The sequence below is a fragment of the Melospiza georgiana genome, chromosome 1, assembly GCF_028018845.1.
Source record: "Melospiza georgiana isolate bMelGeo1 chromosome 1, bMelGeo1.pri, whole genome shotgun sequence".
Taxonomy (NCBI): domain Eukaryota; kingdom Metazoa; phylum Chordata; class Aves; order Passeriformes; family Passerellidae; genus Melospiza; species Melospiza georgiana.
In genome coordinates this window covers 89,721,563-89,744,625 of record NC_080430.1, presented here as the reverse complement: position 1 = coordinate 89,744,625, position 23,063 = coordinate 89,721,563, and the positions used below count along the sequence as shown (strand labels likewise).

The window sequence follows — 23,063 nt, the reverse complement described above, 5'->3', positions numbered from 1 at the left end:
AAGTCAGCTTGAGTGCTAAGACTTTCCACACTAGACTGTGACCATTCTCTTAATATTGACAGGATGTTGTTTCTGAAAGCTCTTCCAATTTCCATTATCCTTCCTGAGCTGCAGGCCACTGAACTGCATGCAGGGTGTCAGTAGTGGTTTTACCAGTGCCAGCAGTGATAAGAGACTGGATTCAGACATTTTTAGCTAAATGAAATTTCACTGCAGATTTTGCTACTGTTTCCATTCAAAATAATAGTTTTATCAAAATTCACTTTTTTAAATAATGAAATATTTGAAGTGATCTGGTTTATCTAGCCATTGAACTAGACATCTAGATGTTTAGAAGCTGCCAGGAAGGAAATAGAACCCAAACCAAAAAATATCATGCTGCTTTTCAAATTGGGTTTCAATATCATTTGAATGTTGTTCTTCATTCTTCCTCTCCCTTCCTTATCTCAGAGTAGGTAATGGAAAAAGAAAAGTACAGAGAAGGATAACAATCATGAATGTTTAAAGGAAAAGCCTTCTGTAGCAGGTGAACAGCGTGGAGAATGTGAATAGCCAACAAGATCTTCAGTCTACCCAAAAAGAGACAGGTTTAAGTAAAGGAACTTTTCCCACAATGCTGCAGTTGAACTGTAAGGGTTACTTCTGATTTAATGGATGCTCAAGGTGAAATAGCTATCAGGAGCAGTCAGGCAGTCACTGGAGTCCATTAAACATAAAAGGAGCTTCTAAACCAGGAAATCCTCTACCTGTAAATGACCTGAAGCTGAGAAGGGAAGTCATTAGTCGGGGTGTAGTTGGTTGTCTCTGAAGTTTTGTCCCTCCAAAACATCAGTTGCAAGTCCCTGTTTGGATTGAATGCCATGAGGCAAACCTCTCAACCAACATGAGAAGAATTTTACAGTGAAGGTTTATAAGCTGCTTCTTCAGAGGCTACTATGTCCTGCCCCTGCTCTGGCAGGGATGTTTGCAGTGCCTCCTGATATCCCCCCCCTCTCACTACTGCTTTTAAATCATCCTTCCAATTTTGTCACATCCCAGTGCCTTGACAGATTTAGCAGGGGCTAATTAAACTGTGTCTCTGTGAAAGGCTTTATCTCTGGGGATTCTGATGATTTTGTTCCTCTTAGATTGTGGATGGCAGAAGAACCAGGTAACACTTGGCTTTTATACTAATGGCCCAAATAAGTTGGTGGTCCTGTACTGGTGGTTGAGAGTGGGATACTTTTGGATGTTTCTTGACATCCAAAGCAGATGGATATATAGCTTCCTTATTTTTATTTTTTTTTATGATACAAAGCTAAATATTTAATATAAGTGTAAGCCTTTTTTTTTAGCAACTTATTAAACATGCAACTTCATTCTGAGCTCAGTTTTCACCTGCAAACACTTCTGCTTTTTTTCTGATGAAAAATTTGTACTGCTAAAATATTAAAATATGTGATAGTATTAGGAGACTCAAGAGAGTGAATTCAATATCTTAAAACTATATTGATATTTCTTGAATTTCTAATCTCCTTTTCACTCTGGACCACTATCCCCTCTGCTCAATAATTAATCTGCTGTTAACTTATCCTTCATTTCAAGATAGGAAATTTTTTGAATCAATATTATTTCCCTATCTACAAAAATCAAAATGGTAATTGTAAATTAAATCAAATATGAATCAGTACTTCACTACCTAGATGCCTGGCATGGCAATTTTTTACAACTTTTCTTTACAACTTTTTATTATTATCTTCTTCATGTTACCTGTTTTTAAATAAAAATATGCATGCTATTTCTTTCTTATGCAATTTAACAGCATGTTTTGAAAGTGAAATAACTGTACATCAGTATCATTTTTTTTTAAAGAGACCCTCTCTTTTTGCTATTCCAGCATCTTGTTTTTGTGTTTCTTAGGCCTAATACAAGAGAATTCATAATAACAAATAACATGGGAGCTTAGTGGTTTGGGCTGGTGCAGAGGAGGGTAAGGAATGAACTTTGTTCTGACAAAGCTTCTGGAGAAAACAGGGTAGTTTAGCCTAATTAATCCCCATCAAGTGTTTTAGATAATCCTTTGTTTCTACTTAATCATGTCGATTCTGAGGTTTTACTTTAAAAGCTGTTTTTTCTTCACAGTATTGATTTTTAAAAGCAGAAAGCTAGAGTGAGCTAAAAGTGCTAATAATACAATTTTCTACCCTGCTTTAGGGTGGCCGTATCATGGCAGAAACAACTAATCTCCTGAATACCTCAGTGTTTTTCCCAAGTATTAAAATACAGGGATGTCACTTCTGGATTCTTGTGTTATGCTTTGCAAATTAGGTTGGACTTCGCTCATTCATGGGCCTGTAACACACTTCTGTTCAACTGTTTTTAAAGGATTTATTGTAGACTTTCTAGACTTTCCACAGTATTGCCAGAGCACGTGCGACCTGTTCTATTTTCCCGTACCTTACTAATATAAAGAACTTGGGATTGGACATGGAGGAAAGCCATATATTAATTGAGCCCAGAGTACCATCTAGAGGAGCAACTGTGCTACTGAAGGCTTTAAGAGACTCTGCTACCATTGGCTGTCCTTTAAAAACAATCTGAAACTGCTTTTGAGTCAAACCTGATATTTGAAACAATGGATTCTACTTACATGTGGATTTATGTATGCATTTAGGTCTGTTTAGAAATCCGTGTAAAGACACATTAGTGTGTATTGATCATAAGAACTAGGAAGCCAAGATTTATAACTTCTTTAACATCAGTCTGCGTTTAGGCTCAAAATGACCATCCAACATCCTCCTTTCTGCCTTGTTGTTTTTGTTGTTGTTTTTTGGTTTTGTTTTTGTTTTTTTTTTTAACTCAAATGTTTGCTTATATGTTTTCTCTTGAGTATCTCAGTACCTAGAAAGGATTGTAAAATTCTGATTTTTTTTCTCCAGTTGCATGTGTTAAGATAATGCATAGCTTTTGGTTTAGTTAATAATGGATTTAATTTATTATATGAAATGTTCATGTACGTGTGTATTTTTCCAACATATTCTCATATGTGAAATGATGTCATTTCCTGTGCAGTCTTTCTTGGTAAGAGCTTTTAGGAAAAAGTAAGGAATTATTTCCTCTCCTTTTTTTAACAGCATGGAATCAGGCAATTTTTGTTCAGGTCCCAAAATTCTGTGACATTTACCTGACTAATCTTAAAAAGTATTTCAACTTCTTTCCTGAAATAATAAGGTTAGACTTGCAAATTTACTCTTGATGCAGACCTAAGATACATCCAGGATAGTAGGATGAACGTTACAACTTTTATGAATGAATAATATTTAGAATGCGTAATAGATAACATCAAAGGAAGGAAATGCGCAAAAATCAAAACTCAAAAATGTAATTGATTTTATTCCTGAAGTGTAGCAATTTAGGTATAGAAAGCTTGAAAATAAATTTATTAGTAGATAAATGTGAATGACACAAACTGCATCTGTGTTCTTACAGTATTTTTCTTTTTTAGGATCTCCATAATCTAGATCTTATGATTGGGATTGCATCCAGTGGAATTGCTGTATATAGAAAACTCATCTGTACAAGCTTCTATCCCTGGTAAATTCCTGTATTGTAAAGAAATGTGTCCAGTTTTTTCAATCTTATGTCCGTTTGCTTTCACATTTTTCCAAAGAAGCCTACAATACACGTATTTGTTCTTTATGGAATATTGTATTATTTTCTTGTGCTTAGATAAAAACAAAAACTTGCCTAGGCAAGTTTTTAAGACTTTTGAAGTCCTTGCACTGTGTGAAGTCTTGATCAAGTTAATTTACGTACAGGTATGAGTAGATTATTAGGAGGACCTTGTGGTCTTAGAGATTTGCTGCTGTTGTGCCCAATAGTATGTGTCTTTAAAAACAAATTAATCAGTATTGCTATTAAAGTTCAGCCCCTAATTCAGTCTGAATTAAGTTCAGTCTGAACTTTTTAACGTGGCATTCAGCAAGAAGACACTTCTTGGAGCCGAAATGTAAAACGAGGTTTTTAGAGTTTCAGATTTTCAGGAAGTAAAATAATATAATTTAGACATTTTTAAATGTCATCAAATATGGTATATAACATTAACAAGCAGGTGAGAGACTTTCACATTATTCTCTGATACATAAAACATTAAAATGCATGATTGTGCTGTAGAAACTAACCTCTGCAAAGAAATAATGTGCACAGGAACTCTGATATGAATGACATGAGAAATTACATAAGCTATAATTTTTTTAAAGTGCTTTTGGGCTTTATTAGTTATATCATACTAAAATTATAACCTGAATAAGAAATCATATGGAGGTCAGGCATTTCCTTATGGTTTTTGGATTGGATCAGAAAGAAATTTTTTCCAGTCTTTCTTTTTTAAACGAAGTATGAACTTTTTTTTTTTAATGCCTAATAAAACTATAGCTTTGTCATGTTATACATGAGTTCTTTGAATTTGTAACAATTGTCCTGGATAACTTTTTCAGTAACATAGTACAGTGTTCTTAATCATGACAGGAAAATGCATTCCAGTGGGTTATACTTGCTTTTTGGCCCTTAATTATAAAAAAAACAAAAGCTCCCTAGCTGTATTTTTTAAATACTAGTTTCATCCCATTATTTAATTTAAGAACCCAACCAAACAGCTATTTCCTATAGAAAAGCAATAAAATCAGTCTCAATTTAAATTCTAGGGGAAAATATACTGCATGGTCTCTGGATTTTTTTTTTTCTTTGCTGTGAGTTGCATTTCAATTTCCTGGGATATACTGCAATCATCCTGGGTAAATGCATGTCAATAATAATGCTCTCATGAAGCAGCATAGTGAAAACTTGTGTTTTCCTATTTCTAATGCACATTGAAGCATAAAAGACATGTCTTTCATCTTTGTGCCTTGAGTGCTGCTCCTTCATACATCAGCCTCTCAGCTTCTTTCAACTGCTGCAGGTTTTAAAAACTGCCAGCTGGAGGCACGTTTTCTGTCTTCTGCCAGTCTTGTTCTGCCAACTTAGTTGACCTAAGTAATATATGAATTGATAATAGTTGTTTCTGAAAATCATAGACTAATGGCATTTTAAAATCTGTGACTATGAATTTTTTCAAAGAAGAGAAAAATAGTTTGTAGCACACAGGACAGGAGGAATCTAAAACTTCCTGTGCTACTTTTACTCCTGAAGAGCACAGAGGAATAAAACACAGATGCTAAAACATTTTTCACAAAAGCCTGTTCTCATTTACAGAAAAAAATGAGGGGAGTAAAACCCACAGATTTTTCAGTTCAAATAATTCCCACTCTAAAATATGAGGTTTAGGCAGTAATATTTTCATCTGCCAGCTCATGCAGTTGTTCCAAGCTTTCCTACTTACTTGCTTTCTCTCTGCCTCTCTCTAAAAATTTAATTCCATCTTGAAAGCAAAAGCTCCCTTCACAGGGGCTAACTTTTGATATTTTATTCCTGGCATCTTGCATGAGTGAATCATAATTCTTTGTGCAGGAATGTTGTCCATTCCCTGATCCCACCAAAACAAGCAAACATTGAAAATAACCAGAGTGCAGTTGCTTGGGATGTATTTGTAGTATAGATTCTCACTTTCATTTTAGATCTCAAAGCAGGATATATTTCTGCAATGCCTGAAGTGGCATTTTTTTAGGCTCTTTATGTAACACCAATTGTATCAAGTGATTTTTCCTATGGACTGTGCAAACTTCACCATTAACGAGTTAGAACTCAAGGTGGCAGCAAACACCATCGAAGAACTCTTTCCAAAATTTTAAGTAAAATACTCTGCAGTGGATGACAACAATACAGCTATGCCATATGGTAGTAGTCAAAGGGGACCAAAAGTTTTCAGGAACAGAGGCAGTGAGAGAGCTCTGCCTTGGCAAAAAGATGCTTTTCAATCAAAGCAACCTACGTAAAGAGCTGACTGATCAGTCAGCGACAATGCAAGTCAAGATAGGTTTAAAAAATAGCTTTAGATTTAATGCAGTGTTTTGTTCACTCTGCAGAGTTATTCTCAAAGGTGCTTAACAGTTATGTGGTAATTTCCAAATTTTCCAAGTAAATAATTATGGCAAAAGCATACAAATACTCTATATCAGCAGCAACTAAAGTTAGGTAGTAAATGCTATTTTGTGTATGCTGTTTCACTGCTTTGAAAATTTCAGAGAAACTGCTTGAGAATTGCATAATACATTGCTAGTTAAAACTTGGAAAACAAGTATCTTGCATAGCAAATTGGACAGAATCTTTTTTCAGTGGCAAAGTATAGGATTTACAGGTAAAGAAATTTTCTCTTTGCTTCAAGTCACAAGTACCAGCTGTTAGTACTAAGTTCTAGGACAGGACTGCCAGTTTAATAAAAAATTAGCGATTCTGTGGCCCACGGAGTGACAAATCTATTTTGATGCTTGTGAATGATTGGAAGATGGGACCCAAAAGATCCATCATTCTTAATATGCTACAACTAGTGAGTGCTTTTTAAGTAAACCATGAAATTTAATGATTTGTGAATGTTGCATAGTCACTGAACAGATTATTGGTGAGAGAGAAGGGCCGCTGAGCCACCAGTTATAATAACAGTAAATGCATTCTATTAATATAATTTTTTGAGTATGGCATCTTCAAGAACTTGTTCAGTCTAAGTCCTTTGACACCTTAATCTCCTAGACTTTTTTTCTAGATTTTTCTAGGTGTGTACATTCAGTCAGTTTGTGGGCATAACATTGCAAATGATTTTTAGTTATTGTTAAATGAAAATGTCAGAGTAGCAAGTGTTCTTCATGCCTGAACTAAGTAGGTTTAGTTGTACTTTAAGAAGAATGAATGGAATTGAGAGGGGTATTCTATTTAGGAGAAGGTCAAAATAAAGAGACTTAATGCCCTGATTTGGCTTGAAGTGATTATATGGTCATGCACTAAATCATGGGGCTTGTTTTGGTTTTGATGGAGTTTTGGTACTTTTTGTTTGCTTGCTTCGGGGTTTTTCAAGAAAAAGCAGGAGGTAGTGGAGAGTTATTGAGGGAGTTTTGGTACATTAGGATGCTGGCTACCTTTGTGTTGTTGGGTGGTGGGTTTTTCACTTAGTCTGCCAGGTTAGTTTTCTGTGTCCTGCATTTCAGCTGGCTCCATGTTGGGGTAAGACGAGACTATGATTGCAACTATGGAGTAATTCCAACAACTTGTTTGTTGAAGTTTAGTCTAAGTCAAGAAATGTGGTAAGAAAGAACCAGAAGCACAAAACTTGAGTGGTACTAGTTCAGCCAGAGTAGCACTAGAATCAACAAAGAATTAATATACGATGAATTGCAGCTCAGGAAATACAACTGAAAATTTCTGACTTCTCAGGTAGTTCAGAATCAAGAGCTTTTAGATGAGCCACGCAGATCACTGATGTTTGAGGTAGCAAGTCAAATGACACAAGTATTTTAAGAGTTGGCCTAACAGGAGAGGTGGATATGATTTCAATTTTCCATTGATTTTCACATCAGTTTGTCTTGTTGAAGAATAGTGTTGAAATTTCTGGTTCTGTAATTGATGGTGAAAAGCATTTTCTGAATATGGCATTGTTTTCCACCTCTTGTGCAGCAAGAGGGATAGATAGTTCCATTAATATTCTTGTTAGTAACTGGCAAATTTATTCTCCTGTGAAGAGAGAATAAATTTGCCAGTTAAATAAATTTATCCTCCGTGAAGGATGTTGCTCTATAACTCAAGTGCCTCTCCCATGAGCAGTTGGGAATGAGTTTTTATGCCATCCCACTTGATGAGAGTAATGCAGAAACTATGCCAAACTGAGAGGACTTTCAACAAAGTTCATACCTGATGTCTAACATCCTGTAAAGCATCCATTCTCGAAAATATTATGAGACTTTTAGCTGTAAACTTACAAAACTCTTTCATTATTCTTTTTCAGGCAAATATGACTTGTTTAGGCCTTAAATAGGAGCCTTAAGGCCTCCGTAAGATTCCAGCTGACGGTAGATTAGAGATTTCTTTGTCCAAGAATGCAGGTTTTCAGTTACTGAAGTAGAACTATTGCAGAGAAAATGTAGGTATTTTAGACAAATCTTGTTTTGCTGTGGGAAGGTGTGCAGGTGGGTAGAAGTTTGTTTAATTTAGCAAAACTGATAAGTGTATAATTAAAATGAAAATTGCTTGAGCACCAACTCCAGTTGTAATCTTTACCTTAGAAAATATGTACTCACACTGTGTATATTTAAAAAGATGTGTTCAGTTCTAAAATTACCACATAAATTATATAGCAATGTTAATGAAGTGAAAAATATATTAACACTCATTCCTACAGTTTTCATCCTTCTAAAATGATGATTTTATCTAGAGATTTTGGTTACTGATTAAGATAAATACATGATATCTTTCACGTTATGAAACCAATTCTGCAAAGCCTCTGCAAAGTTTCAGTTGTTGTAAGACCAACCTTGTCATGTCATTAGGGTCTTAAATTTTGTTCCTTTAGTCACAGTTGTCATATGACTCTAAAGTTATACAAAAGTTGACACATTTAACATTTGTGCAGCTTAGTGTAGAAGATGTCATCGAGTTTTTTGCTGCAAGAATAGATTTGGTGGGAGAGAACTGCTGTGAACTATTTAAAGATTAAACGAGGACATCTATTTGCCACTCAACACAAGAGATGGCTGCATATTATTCATTGAATATTTTACAGCTCTAATCTTTCAGGCTCACTGTACACAATATTATTTTTCATTGTTTTATCACTCTAAACATTGCTCGGTATTTCATGGTCTGTTTCTGTCTTTTAGGGTGAACATTTTAAAAATTTCCTTTAAAAGGAAAAAGTTTTTTATACAACAACGGCAAAAACATGTAAGTAGTTCTCTAATATTGTTTTGCTCTAGTGACTATATTCAATATTTTATATTGAACGTAACTTACAAACTGCTGATCAAAAGACTCTGTTGGGATAATGTGCCTTTGAAACTCTGTTAACTTGGTCTTGCTGTTCTGGTCTGCTTATTCCCTCTCTTTTTCCCTTTTATTGTTTCCTTTCCAGCACTGCATCCCTCCACTTTCAGTCTGTTAGACCCTATCTTTCCCACAGAGGCTTCTTCTCCCTTGGAGACTTCGGGGAAATGCATATCTCCATCCTTTCTCCAATACCTATTAACATAGCATATTTCCCCTTTCTCACCAGCATCTGCTGCCCTTCCCCTTGTTGCTCTCCCTGCCCTGTAGAGTTCCTTAATGCAGTGAATCTACTAAACTGCTTGTCCCAACTAGGGGGAGTTTGTGAGGTCCCTTCAGCTTATGGGGCTCAGAGCTCAGGAAGAAAGCAAGGTTCCTGGAGGAAAGGAGAGCTTTGCAGATGAAAAACATGAGTTTGAAAAGGGAAATAGCCCACCTGCTGCTCTGTGTAACATGGAGGGCTTTAGGAGTTGGCAAATTATATGAAGACAGTTGATAAAGCACACATAAAATTTTTCAACTGTTGAGATGGCTTCTGTTAGTTGCTTTGTGCTCTTTGCAGAACAATTGAAATATTAGTCTATTTAATGGGGAAGGAAATCTTGATTACTGATTATTATTGTGCTGCCACAATATGAAAAAAAAAAAAAAAGATATTTTTTACAAAGAGCATAGATTATTTAATATGACAAGGAAAAAAACCTTCTCAGAAACTAGTGATCAGCAGACGCTGATAAATATTTTAATTCAGTCGAGGACAAAGCTTAATAAAAGGTAAATGTTAACTTGTATCTAAAGTTCATGGAGGTTCTCTGTGGTAGTACACAAGCTCTTAAATTTATAGAAACTGTGTTACAAGACCACCTCTTGACCCACATAGATTAGAAGGTCTTGCTGAACACAGATTTCTAAGGAGGCCTTTTTAGTTTTACCCAAAAGGAAAATGTTTTCTTCTTTTTTCTTTTCTGTGTGCCCTTCTTTTTTCCCATTTTGGTGGGCTCTTTGAAATTTGAGGAGTGTGCAAATATGTACATGTTACATTTCAGGACTCATGTTTGAGAAGAGTTAGTTTCCAGACACAATGTTACAGCACTAATGATTGCACACACAGATAGTATGCACAGAGTGTGTCCTTACACATTGTAGGGGGATCTTAAAGTTTTTTTACTAGCTGTAAATTTCTAAATATGTTGTCTATATGCAGACATTTTGCAGTCTGTTCATTTTTATTACACTGCACGAAGAAATGAGCGGTTGATAGATCATTCTACTCAGTTCTGAGTGTAAACACTTGCAAGTAATAACTTCTCTCCTGGGTTTGAGGATTAAAAATTCACTGATAAATAGTAATTTTAAAATCTAAATATTTCAAATATGCAGATAAGTGCAGACTTTCAGATAGCAGCTTCCAAATGATCTATGAGAATAAATGTAGTAACAGAACTCTCTGAGAATGATTAGTACAACAGGGCTTGGAACTCAATGATTTTATGTCCCTTTCACCCAAACCATTTTATGATTCTCTGAAAATGAGTGTATTCACAATGGTTTTGTAATATGGAAGAATAAAGTGTCAATATAGAACTATCTGTGGACTTAATGTAAAATATGTGTGTTCATTACATAAAGACTTGACTGCTGTCAAATGTAGAATTTTTGTCTCTGGAGACCTGTGTCACTTTTGAAGAGAGCAGCAATCTTAATTTGTTCAATTAAACATTTGATAAATGATGACAGTTCAAGGCTCTTGATTCTTTTAGCTTACCTTCTCTTTAGTGATCATAGTTCTTTGTTTCATAACCTCCAGAGATGACAGTAATGCACGCAGTGTCGTGCTTAAAGAGCTACAAAACTGTTAGAAAAGTAAGGCCAGCTGCATGATCTTTTTACTTCTCCTCAGTTTATATGAAAAAGCAGACCAGGTGTGCCACTGAATCTGTGGATACATCCATCCTTGTCAGCCCCCTTTGTTTGAAATTTAGGGCATCAGGTGTGCAGTGCTCTGGTGGTGTTGCTTGGAAAAGCTTGCTGGTGCCGTGCAGAGGGAGAGAGGGGAGTGGAGTCCTAGGGTTTCTCCAGAATAGTGGGATGCTTGAGGGGTGTGTGAGGGCAGATGACTGCATTGGTGCCAGTCTTCAAAATGATCAGTTTTTTGCTTGGAAAGACAGAAGAAAATAGGTAAATGAATCTGAAAGTAAGAGAGATGAAAGAGTGTGGGGAAAACAGAGAAGATACTGTATATTCTTAGGCAAGGTTTGACTAAAGAGGATGAGAGTGCCATAGAACCTCTTTTATATTTTATATGTCGTATGTAGATTCAAAAATGTACAGGAAGTTCCCAAAGGCAATGGATTTGCAGTCCCCTGGGATGTCCCATGTTTCATTGATTTGTTCTTCTTATTTCATTTACTCCATTTTTCTTTCCTTATGCACCTTTTCTGAAAAAAACCAACTTACCTTATCTCACTCTTTCCCTTCTACTCACCTTCTCTTTTACCCTCCCCCTGCTCCGGTCTGTTGATCAGCTGCTTGATTAGGAGTATGCAGTATTTCTTTTTCTACTGAAGAGCCAAATAAGGACTGGGGAGCAAGACTGATGAATCAGTGAATGTCTGATGCTAGAGAAGCTCATGACATGTAGGCTTAATGAAGGGTGCAGGATTTAAGGTAGGAATAGGAACTATGCTGTTTAAAGGCAACATTTTGTACCTTTCAGAAATGAAATTTTATTTTCAATGTGCTTACCTAATGTTTAAAAACAATTTCATTTGTTGCATACTAAAATATATCTTCACTTTAATGCTGTAGATATTTTCAGATTTTCTGTTAATGGAGTGAGTAGGCATACAACTGAAGCAGAAATTCTTCCATATGCTGAACTAGCAAAAGACTTTAGTTATGTGGAATTGTTCCCTTTACCTCAAATTTCTCTAACCCTCATTTCTTGATAATCATGAAAATGCCATTCTTTTAGAACTTGAGTTGAGAAGTATGATGGGCATTATATCCTGGGATCCCACTAGAACTCTCCTAACCTTTAAAAAAATACACAGATTGAACAGCATAACTTGCAATGTGGCCTCTTAGTGAGGCAGACTGTTATTAACAAAAGATGATGTTAATCTAAAAATTGAATAAATTTTAATAAAACTTCTCAAAATATTTTTCCTAGCTTAAATCCATGTTGAAACTTTCAGCCCACTTAAAGGCTGCTAAGAAGGTGATGTGATAACAGAAAAGGACACTTGTAAAAAGCAAAATTAATTGCTGCTATCAAACCTAAATTTAAAAAGAGACTATTAGATATACTCAGTTCCTTATCTTTATACTATAGCCTTTCAGTATAATTGAGATGTTTGGATAAAATAATTTTTGTGGCAATTGAAAGGCCAGTGCTTCAGGCCAACAAAAATATCTATACACTTACTTTTATTTGTCTGCTGGAGGAGTAAAATCCTTCAAGTAGTATTCAACCGACAGGGAGTATGTCAGAAATAGCATTTGTCATTAAACCTTTGTGATGTGTGCTTCGTGTATTTCAAGAAATTCTGAGTTAAGATTTGCTATGCTTTCCTGCTTTGTTTTATGTAACTACTTAGAAGCAATTGTGGTAACTGGCAAATTGTTTCCAATATGTAAGAGACTCAAATAACAAACCCACATCTTGAAAAGAAAATATGTTTTAAATGCTTTAATAGATATAGGGAAAACGTTCCTTAAAGACTGTAATCAGTTAAATGTTTTTCAGTGCTTATGTAAAATCAAGAGGAAATCTATTTTTCTCTTGAGAGTCTCACTGTTTTTCTTAAAAGCCACAGATTGTCTGGACTAGACATGAAGTGATTTGCAAAAAGCAGGCTTGGTCTCAGATATGTGTCAATTGTAATAGGCTGCCTAGGAATAAAAAAAAAAACACAAGAAAAACAGATTGACTATACCAGCCAAAATGGTTTGTAGCTACTTCCCAACAGGATTGTTGCTGTGAACAAGCAAAAGGTTGCCTGTCTAATTATATGTTGAGATGTCAAAATTAGTCATAATTTAGAGGAGCTAGAAAAGATGAGTGATGAAAACTTGTTTTTTCACTGAAGTGCTGAGCTATGCTGGCAATTGTCTCAGGTCTTGTGTTACCTTTATTCCTACTCTTTGCTTTGCTCTCATTCCACTTTCTTTGCATCAATAAGTAGATTAACTAACCAAAGCTTTCTCTTGTACAAAACTCTTGGGATAAACATTGATGGCACAATTGTTTTGCACTCATGTTTCACTGGCACTTTGGCACTGAAGTTACGTGTGAGAGTTTGCATCGAGACACGCAAATTTTATATTCTGCTGCCTTCTGAACCTCCTCATTGTGGCCTCACATTATCATCCAAGCAGGAGTGGATTTCAACAGCAGTAGCAGCAGCTCCAGTCCCATCAGAAGTATTTTCTTTCCCCAAAGAAAGATCACTGTTAACATCTTCAGTTTCTTCTGAAAGAATATCAAGAATATGATTTTTGCATATTATGGCACTTGAAAGAACATTATTGAATTGAAGCCTTACATGAATAGTTTGAATTCAAAGAACGAGGGTTTTTTTTCTTTTGACATTGCACCCTTAATTGAATGTTTTAAATTTTGTTTGTCTTAAGAGGTCAAAATCTCACTGGAAACCTGAAAATATATTTATCAGTATAACATGATACTCATATATACAAAATCTTCACCACTCTAGACTTAAATATTTTATTAGCACTTCATGAACTTGTAAAGTGCACATTTTGCAGTTTGTAATTTCAAGTAGTCATAGAGGTATTTTGGCCATCTCCAGCTCAAAATCTACTGTATACTGGGGGGTTTTTTTGTTTGTTTGTTTGCCACAATGTATTCTTCACATTTAAGCTTAAAATAATTCTTGTTTTTTTATGATCTTGTTTACTGTTTCATCTACTTGTATATGTTGAAACGTGGTGTTCCCTACTGTTGCAGAATGAATCCAGAGAGCATATTGTTGCCTTCAACATGTTAAATTACAGAGCATGCAAAAATCTTTGGAAATCTTGTGTGGAGCATCACACATTTTTTCAGGCAAAGAAGTCACTACCTCATGAAAAAAAGATATTATCACATTATTGGACTCTGGGTTCTAGAAATCCAGCAAAGTAAGTATTGTGTGAAAACATGTTTTGCTCTTTGATGGGAATGGGAGGAGTTGTGTCAGTAGTAGCTCAAGTTGGAGTGGCAGAGTTCAGTCCTGTCCATAGCTTTGTTTCAGTCTATAGATGAACCATTTGCCAAGTTATATGGTTGTAGTTTCACTTTCTGCAATGTGATCTCTTTATAGTAGAACTTTTGTTATAATTGCCTCAAAAGGTGTTTGGGTGTATATTTTACTACTATTTTTTCAACTTGTTGCTTCAGTCTGAAGTATAAAAACACTGGAAAGGAAAAATGTCATGTAGCTAATGATCCGGTAAGAGAATTTGCAGAATAGATTTGTTTGGAAATGTTTAGCCATTAGTGTCATATACATATTCTGTTTAATATGTTAGTGCAGTTTATGGAGTGCATCACACCAACCACTTATTACTGACACAAAGATTAAAACCTTTTTCCCATTCAGGTATTCAAGATAGCCCTGTTGTGACACTTCTAATCCTTTATTTGTCTCATTGGATTCTTCTAGTTACAAAGCACTAGAAACACTAGTTTACTAGTGTTGTTTAAGATTTAGTTACCAGGAAATAATTCTTTAGAGCCTGTGATTTTCCTATATGAAGCTGGGATTATTCCTCCCCATATGCAGTTACTGAGCCCTATTGTCATTAAAGTTAAGCTGCCAGTTTATTGTCCAGTCACATGACATTGTAATGTCCATCTCCATTTCTTTGCAGTTAGCCCTTATTTGGCTATCCTGTGTGATTTTTTTTTACTCTGCTCCTTTATTTTAGAGGCTTTTACATTTTTTGATAAGTATCAGTCACAGTGATTTCTTCTGTTATGTTGATTTGTTCTGATTTCTTCTGTTATGTTGATTTGTTCTGTTGTTACATTTATCAACAATTCAGCTACAAAGGTGTCATGTCCTGTGGCTTCATTGTCTCATCCATCCCGTCCCAATCCACTTACACCCCCCAAAAAACATTCTGCAATGAAACATATAAAAAATATTTCATATTAATAGTGAATGAAAAAGAAAGTCTTGTGTCATTATCCTCTCTGGATGTGAGATTCTGAGGGGGTTCTTTGACCCTTTGATGATCTGTAGACTCTCTAGAAACCTGCTTCTTCTCATGATTCTTGGAGAAGTATTTTATTGGGTTTTTTGGCTAGGAAAACAATAAAATACTTCGTGGGTAGTGGGTTTTTTTTGTGAGTTTTTTGTAGTGTGTTCTCTTAACAGTTTAACTTTACATACAATTTGTCAGACTTGGAGATTTGGCGTCTTCTATTTGGATAAGCTTCAATTTCTGAACGATATCAACGTGCTTTAAATGGCTCCTTAGACTTTGGTGGCTCTCTGGCTTTTCACACTGATGTCTCTTGATACTGCAGAAATTAATACCAAGTGCACTGGTATTGCTTGTGAATAAAGCAATTAATCCCTGAGGGCAATGTAGGAATTCTGATAAAATGTTATAATTTTTACTGGAGTCATAGCTAGATGATCTGGTTTCTAGGACATGGGGAAAAAAACCTAGTTGTACAAAACAGTATTCTAATTTTGTAATATTTTAAAAATCCTTATTTTTAGAATTAACTCTGTAGTGGAGGTGTTGAGGTGACTCAAAGTTTGTTGGATTGTCAGGGCATGGAGTCCTTTCTTTCTTTCAAATTTGCAAACATATTGAAAATCCTGATCCTCCTATAGGACAGATATATACACACATTGATTCCACAGTCTTTGTAATGTTAAGAAAGAAAACAGTATGAGTTCCAAAGGGTACTGGTTTAGTATCATTTCATTTTTTTACCAAACATTTTAATTTTGACAAATCTGCTTTTACAATATCTTACTAGTCTGTAGCATACAGGACAGTTCTCATTGTTGATTTGAATTACTAAGAATTTATTCCTTTCAAGTAATTTCAATGCTCTGAGACATTGTCTCTGCTGAATTGCTTACTTAGAGTTCTAAAGAATCTCCAGGAGGAGAATCAGTTATAAAGATACTTTCCATCAGCTTAGGGTAACCTCTTTGGCCTTGTTTATACTAGCAATAAGCACAAATTTTGGGATCTACATGAGGAAGAGGTAACTCAGCAACCATTGCTATGAAAGACTCCTTAACTACATAAGAAGCAACAGTAATTTTGAAAAGCTTTGAGTAGTTCCTATGAAGTCAGCAAATTATTTTCTCAAAAGATTTAAGAACAATTGTGAAAAAGTCACTTCTGAGGTCAGATTTCACATATTGAAAATTTTTACTTTCTGACTTGTTTATGATTGTGGAATCATAAACAAGATTTTTGTAATATTTTCCATGTTCCTTTTCAAGGATGCTCTGAACTCATGTGGAAGTTACACAACTAAAAAAGTAACTCTGCATTCTCCCTTATGAAAGGGAAGAAATTTTTGCATTGTATAAATCAAGCAAACACAGACAAACCAAACCACAAAACTAAATGTGCACACAAAAGCTCCACTGATCACAGCGTGCAGTCCTGGAGATTTTAAGATTGACTTGTATTCAAGAATTCATTTCATGCAGCTTCCATCAGCTTTAAAGGCTGCCACTTTTAGGTTTTACCATCTTAAGTATCACAGGTTTTCCTATGCAATTTGTGGCTTTCTTGTTCTATGTTCTACACTTATTTGAGGCAGATAGCCTGGCATTTATTGCATCAGTTCAAATAGTTGCAGTACTTGAGTACAATTTCTTATTTGCAGGTACCTGTGCCCTTCTTGATTCTCTTAGCTTAAGGTACTAGAGGCATTCCATTTAAATTAAGCTGCTGAGTTGTATAAATCACTTGTAAGCCTTGTTCAAGGAGCAGACTGAATCACATCTCCCAGATTCTGAGAGGTAAATTCTGGCCTGAACGCTGAATAACCTCTCCTAGACGCATTCTCATTCCTTGTTGAAAAGCTAAAAAATGTATCTGTATTTTTCACCAAGGATAGCTTCAGTAATAGATAGGAGAAAGGAAGCATCATTTACAGATAGTACAGTCCATTCCAGAAAGGCTTTGGCAGCCTCCCAGAATGTTTGCTGAGAAATATGCTGATCTTTGGCATTTGAAGGGCATCTACTTGAATTCAAGAGATTATTTAACTTCTGTGCCTTAACTGAAATATCTAGAGACTTACCCTATAAGTGATTTTGTGGTCAGGATTAGGTGTTTAATATTAGAATAAGGGCTTAGGGTTCTGGCTTCCATCACACAAGTTATGTTGCATTTCAAGTTGTCTGTGTTGGAAAATGCCTCAACAGCCACTTGTAAAAATGAAAAGCTTATTAATATGGAGTTCTTCGCAGTGCATTTTTCATAATGCATCATCTTTTTCCAGTCTTTCTCTCTGCTCCAACTATCTAAGGGTTCTTTGAAAGACGTCTGTTTCTGAAGAAGATGAGTAGCTGGTACCTTGTCATTGTATTTAAAAGTGTTAGAAAAATAAAATAGTTAGTATAGCCAAAAGCTTCTCCTGAGCTGATGAGCTTTGTTTACTAAGCATGGAAACATACATGGGTAGCTGATTGTAGTATGTAGATGCTTCATACCAAGTTTTTCCTCTGTTTTCTATACATGGAGAAGCTTCTAAAGTACATTTAGAAAATGAGGGAATTGATTTCCTTTAAAATCATGAACAACATATGCAAAATACTTCAGGTTATATGAAAAAAAAAAATGGGCTGCTTTTTCTTTTATTAGCAAAAAGTACAATGCAAAGCATGCTTAAGGTTTGATTTTAGCGTAATACCCACAGCTTTAGTAACAATTTTATTTTATTTATTTTTAATAAAATAAAACTTTATTTTATTAAACTTTATTCTTTTTTTAATGCTATGTAAAATTGAGGCTTTTCAGCTCTGTAGTAAGATCCTTATGTAACCTGCTAGCCTAGCTGCCCATTATGTACAATTCAGAGCTTAATAGGCCAAAGGTGTTTTCTCTGTAGCTAATAAATGTTTCTTCTATGAGAAATCCTAGGCCAGTAAACTTAAAGGTGAGCAGCTTATCTCTCAGCTTGACTCGTGGAATGCTGTATAAAATGATGCATAAGAGTTAGTTTATCTCAATTTCAGTCTACTTCAAGATTTTCTTTATGCTGTGTATTTTCACTATTAAGATACTTTTACTGCTTTCCTAGCTGTGGTGCTTTTCCTGTTGCAGCCCTTTTCTTCTCAAATCTTTCTTCTTCTTGTCAAAAGAAGCAGTCCAGACCTAGAGATCTTATTTTCATGTCAGATTTTTTTAATGGTTTATCTGTACAAAGAATACATCACTCCAATGTGGCTTCCTTTCACAATAGAGTCTTCTCTGGTTTAGCTCTTAATGAGGCAGCAGGTGGATGGGTAAAGTTCCTGTGCTCAGTGAAGCTCTTGCTGAGTTGTTACCCCTTTGTGAGTATTAACAGGGAAGCTTCAGAACATATTACCTGTATTTGAACTTCTTTTGTCAGGCACTCAGTTCAGTACCAGTAAGACATACTGAATTTCCTGTTTTCCCCTCTGTCTTCTTAAACACAATTGGGTTAAAAATAATTCTCAGATAAAGTTATTTTTATCCAGACTTATGATAAGCAATGGAGCAGGGATTAACAATCACTTTTATTGTCATAGATGAGGGACAGCAAATATCTCTGTGTGAGAATGTAAATGCATAAGTAAGGAGGGGTAAGCACAGGGGGATGCTTTAAATTATGAAATTGACTTTCATAAGCATATCTAAGTTTTCTGTGCAAAATAACTCACATATAGCTGGTTTATATCTTTTCAGGTCTGTAAACAACCAGTACTGCAGAAAAGTGATAGGTGGGATGGTTTGGAACCCATCTATGAGACGATCCTTATCAGTTGAGCACCTAGAGACCAAAAGCCTTCCTTCTCGATCACCTCCTGTTACCCCCAATTGGTAAATCCATTTTCAGCCTTTTCCACACCTAGCCTCCTACCATTTCTAATTGTATGTACTCTAGCAGGATAATTATGTAGTGTGTACAGATATATTTAAACACTTTTATTCTGAGAATATATATGACAACAGAAGCTTGGGTGTCACCTCAACTTTAGCAAGGCTTTCATGCTGTCTGCCAAAATTTTTTTACCCAAGTTAAGACATTATGTTTCTGGATGGGTGGACAAGAAGATGATTTAAAAAAAAATGTTCAAATGGTTGAATGACTGGACTAAGAGGGGAGTTGTTAATGGGTCACACTCTACCTGGACAACAAAAAAAGGTAGATGACTGCAGGGGTTGCTCTTGAGACCTGTCCTGCTTAACCTCTTTATGACCCAGAGGAGGCAATGGTATGGTTGATCATAAGTTTGCAGGTGGCACCAAGCTGGGAGGTGAGTCAATAAGCCTGGGGCCAGGACTGCTCTTCAAAGTGATCTCGATAATCTGGAGAAATGGGCCACTAGGAAATGTGTGAAAATCAACAGAGACAAAAATAGTGTCCTGGGAAATAAGAACCCAGTGTAACAGTATTGTCCACAGTGCAGCTTTCTGGAAAACGGCCTGGTAATTTTTATAGGCAAAAGTGGTACATGAGACATCTGGTATGCCCCAACAGCAAACAAGTCCAACTTGGCAGAATTGACAGAGTTCTAGGTAGTAGGTCAGTGGAAGTGATGCTCTTTTGGCCCAGCATTTTCCAGATTTCATTAGAATGCTGCGGCCCTTTGTGTCTGCAAATATAAAACAGACACAAACTGGAGCAAGCTCAGCAAAGACCACCAGCCCCAAGGTAGTCAGGAGGTTGGAGCACCTACCCTGTGAGAGAAGAGGCCGATGCAGTGGCACATGTTCAACCTGGAGAAGCAGGGGTTGCCCAGATGCCTAATGACAGCCCAGAATTACTTAAGAGAAGGCCAGCTACAGGATTAGGCTGGGTTTTTCACTATTGCATAGTGGGAGATGGGGCAACAAGTATATGTTGAAACAAAAGAGGTTTTGTATAATGTAATGGAAAAACTGCTTCACCACATGGACAGTCATTGCCTGGGGAAGCTTTGTGGTCTCCATCCTTCAGATTTTTTGACATATGAGTGAATAAAGTCTTAAGCAGCCTACTCTGGCCTTAGTGACCCTGCTTTGAGCAGAAGATTGGACTAGGTGACCTCCATTAGTCCTTTCCAACCCGAATCATCCGATGATTAAAACATGATAATATAAGTTGCATTTTCAGGGGGAGAAACACAAATCAGTTCAGTGTACTGAACCTAGCAGTGTATGATTGCCTCGTACACCTTACAGAATGCTTAAAAATTGATTATTTTGAAGTGAGACTTATAGGCCTGGTATGAAGATTCAGATCATAACTGCAATAGGGTAGAAGTTTTTCTTTTATAAAGTTTCATGAAATATTCTAATCTTCCCCTTTGTGTTTGTATTCTGTGTTTTTAAGGCGGAGTCCTAGACTACGTCATGAAATCCGCAAACCACGGCACTCATCTGTAGATAACCTTACGAATGAGATTAGTTATATTACTGAAACAGAGGATGTTTTTTACACATACAAGGGCTCTCCAACGTCAAAGGACAGTGATTCAGAGTTCTCTCAGAACCGTAGTCCGCAGAGGAGGTAAGGACTTGGGCAACCAATCCATTGCTTATTTCGATGTTTTTTTTAAAAGCACCAAACAAAAAACCCAAAGAGCTGTAGTGTGAAACAGTCACAATCAGTTGTAATGCTACAATGAGTTCAAAGAGTTTTGTTTGCATAAGCTTTGTTTTGACCAATTGCTATACTGCAAATGCCATGACACAAAATGCAAGTCAAAAGCATACCAACCCTTCATCATTAAACAATACATAGTAGTTGAGCTGTTAGTAAAATTAGAAGAAGTACTAAGTCATGTCTGTTCAAATCTGTAATATCCTCTTTCCTAGTAGCTTTTGCAACCCTTTCCTACCTGTCAGATACCCTTTTTTGTGGGGAGAAAGACTTAGTAAACTCTTTTAAGAGTTCACTCACATTCCACATCATCAGCTCAACCTTGTCAGTTGAAAGAGGTATTGCATTTGGGTGTACACAAGAACTTCATAATGCTGGTGGTCATCCATCTTTTTCTTCTTCAGAGGAAACTGTCGATGGCTTATCTAAAGTCAGTGTCTGCTTTTTGGCTGTATTCCTTGAGGACCTACTTTGTTCTCCTCTGCAGTGCCTTAACAACTGCTAGGTTTGCTGCCAGGAGTTGAAGCAACTGTCTTTGTGCACTCTGATTATTTGTTCATGTATTACATTATATGTATGGCTACACTCATTTCTTAAGGAATATCAGATTATCGCAAATGTACGAAGTCAATAATTGTTCAGTCTCAAAAAGAAAACAGTTACTTTAAAACTTGGAGCTGGGGAGAATGCTGTGTATTGAAATGCTTGTTCCTTTGTAGCACTGCAAAAGAAAAATGATTTTTAGTGATGCCTAGTGACTTTAAGGCAAGGTGTATTTTGAGAAGCAATGTCTTTATGGAAGCTGATAGGATTCACCTGCCTCTGTGATATTGTGCAGGTACTAAATACAGCTTTAAATTCCGTTTTTTTTTAATTCTATAATAATGTTATTGTGACATTATAGCAGAGAGTTTTCAATTTAAAAAAAGAGAAAATTGACATGTTGTAGGCATATTTGGATTTTGTTACTCTTTTGAGTATATTAAGTGTTTTGAGTTTATCACTTCATTTTTCTATATTTGACTGGAAGACAGCTGAACCTTAATACAATTTATTATTAATAATGGCAGTAGTAGCCGTGTATTATCACGGCTAAAAGTTAGGCCTTTAGATGTTGTGAATAGCCATAGATAGGAAGCCATGTCTTTACTGTGTTTCAAAGTTTGCAGATGATACACTTTTAGAAGTATTTTCTGAGTAAAAATACTGAGAGGCAGACATAAGAAGAGATGATGAGGGTAGAAGCTGTAGACAGAAAATTATGTTCCCATGCTGTGTTTTGTGACTGGCAAATTGTGTCCTGCCGGCTAGCACATTGTAGGACTTCTTTTATTTTGCTTTTTCTTTTCTTTCCCTGTAGTTTTTTCTTTCCTTCCTGTTTCAGTTATCTTACACCTATTGAGAATGGAGTGGAAATTCCTGCCTTCATGCCTTTTCACAGACAATGAAAAAAAGGATGTTCTAAATTTGAAAATAGCACATTCATTTATTTTCTGAGTCCTAGTGACTGTGCTGAATCTTAGCAATATCACTCACTGTGGAGATTTTTACTGTTACTACCACATATAAATCATTGCTTTTTTTCTTGCATCTTAGGGATAAGATGTATTATCCCTAATGCATTATCAGGTTTTTTGGGTATGTTTATAATATTTGATACTCTGCAAGTAAATGAAAAAATGCCTGCTTAAATCTGAGTCATAAAATTCAATTTGTGTGGCTTAGAAGAAGAATGGAATAAATGATCCTGTGTTGTATTGACTGTTAGATTTCTGTGAAATAAAATAGTCATTTATCATTTCCTTTTTACAATTGAGGTAAAATAGTAGCCCTTGAAAAAACACACTTTCTCTCTACACTGAAGTTTCTTAGTCCACATTCCAGTTTTTTTTCCTTTTGCAATCCTACAGTAGTTATTACTTACTTCCTTTGTTGAAAGATGCAAAGTGAAATTAAGCATGTTTGTGTAGTAAAATCTTTCCATGAATGCTGAACATTGATGGATAGAATCCTACCCTATCAGCCAAATCTGTTTTGTAAGAAAAAAGTTTACCTTGCATATCCTTAGTATTAAATGTGGATGTTTCCCCTGGGCTTTTGCCCACAGACATTGAACAGGTTTAACCCACAGCTGGTTATTTTTAAAGGCAGACTGATGGGCTTGTCCAGGGAATTCTTTTTTACTGCAATTTTTGCTTTGTCTAGCCTGGCATAGTGCTTGAAGATTACCACTGTTGCAGTCTGTCTTGATAAAGGTACCACTACAGTTTCCAAATTTGGAATAAGGAGAGACTCACAG

General features: G+C 35.8%; 1 protein-coding gene across 2 annotated transcripts in view; it reads left to right on the top strand.

Annotated features, from left to right (window-relative positions):
* Window positions 1–23,063, top strand: part of PTPN3 (protein tyrosine phosphatase non-receptor type 3) — a 119,667-nt gene that overhangs the window by 57,762 nt on the left and 38,842 nt on the right. For both annotated transcript variants that reach the window (XM_058038487.1, XM_058038479.1), the window contains exons 10-14: window positions 3,485–3,573; window positions 8,778–8,841; window positions 13,913–14,085; window positions 18,865–18,999; window positions 20,495–20,671. In XM_058038487.1, the coding sequence (XP_057894470.1) occupies window positions 3,485–3,573; window positions 8,778–8,841; window positions 13,913–14,085; window positions 18,865–18,999; window positions 20,495–20,671 (638 nt within the window). The remainder of the gene's footprint in view (window positions 1–3,484; window positions 3,574–8,777; window positions 8,842–13,912; window positions 14,086–18,864; window positions 19,000–20,494; window positions 20,672–23,063) is intronic.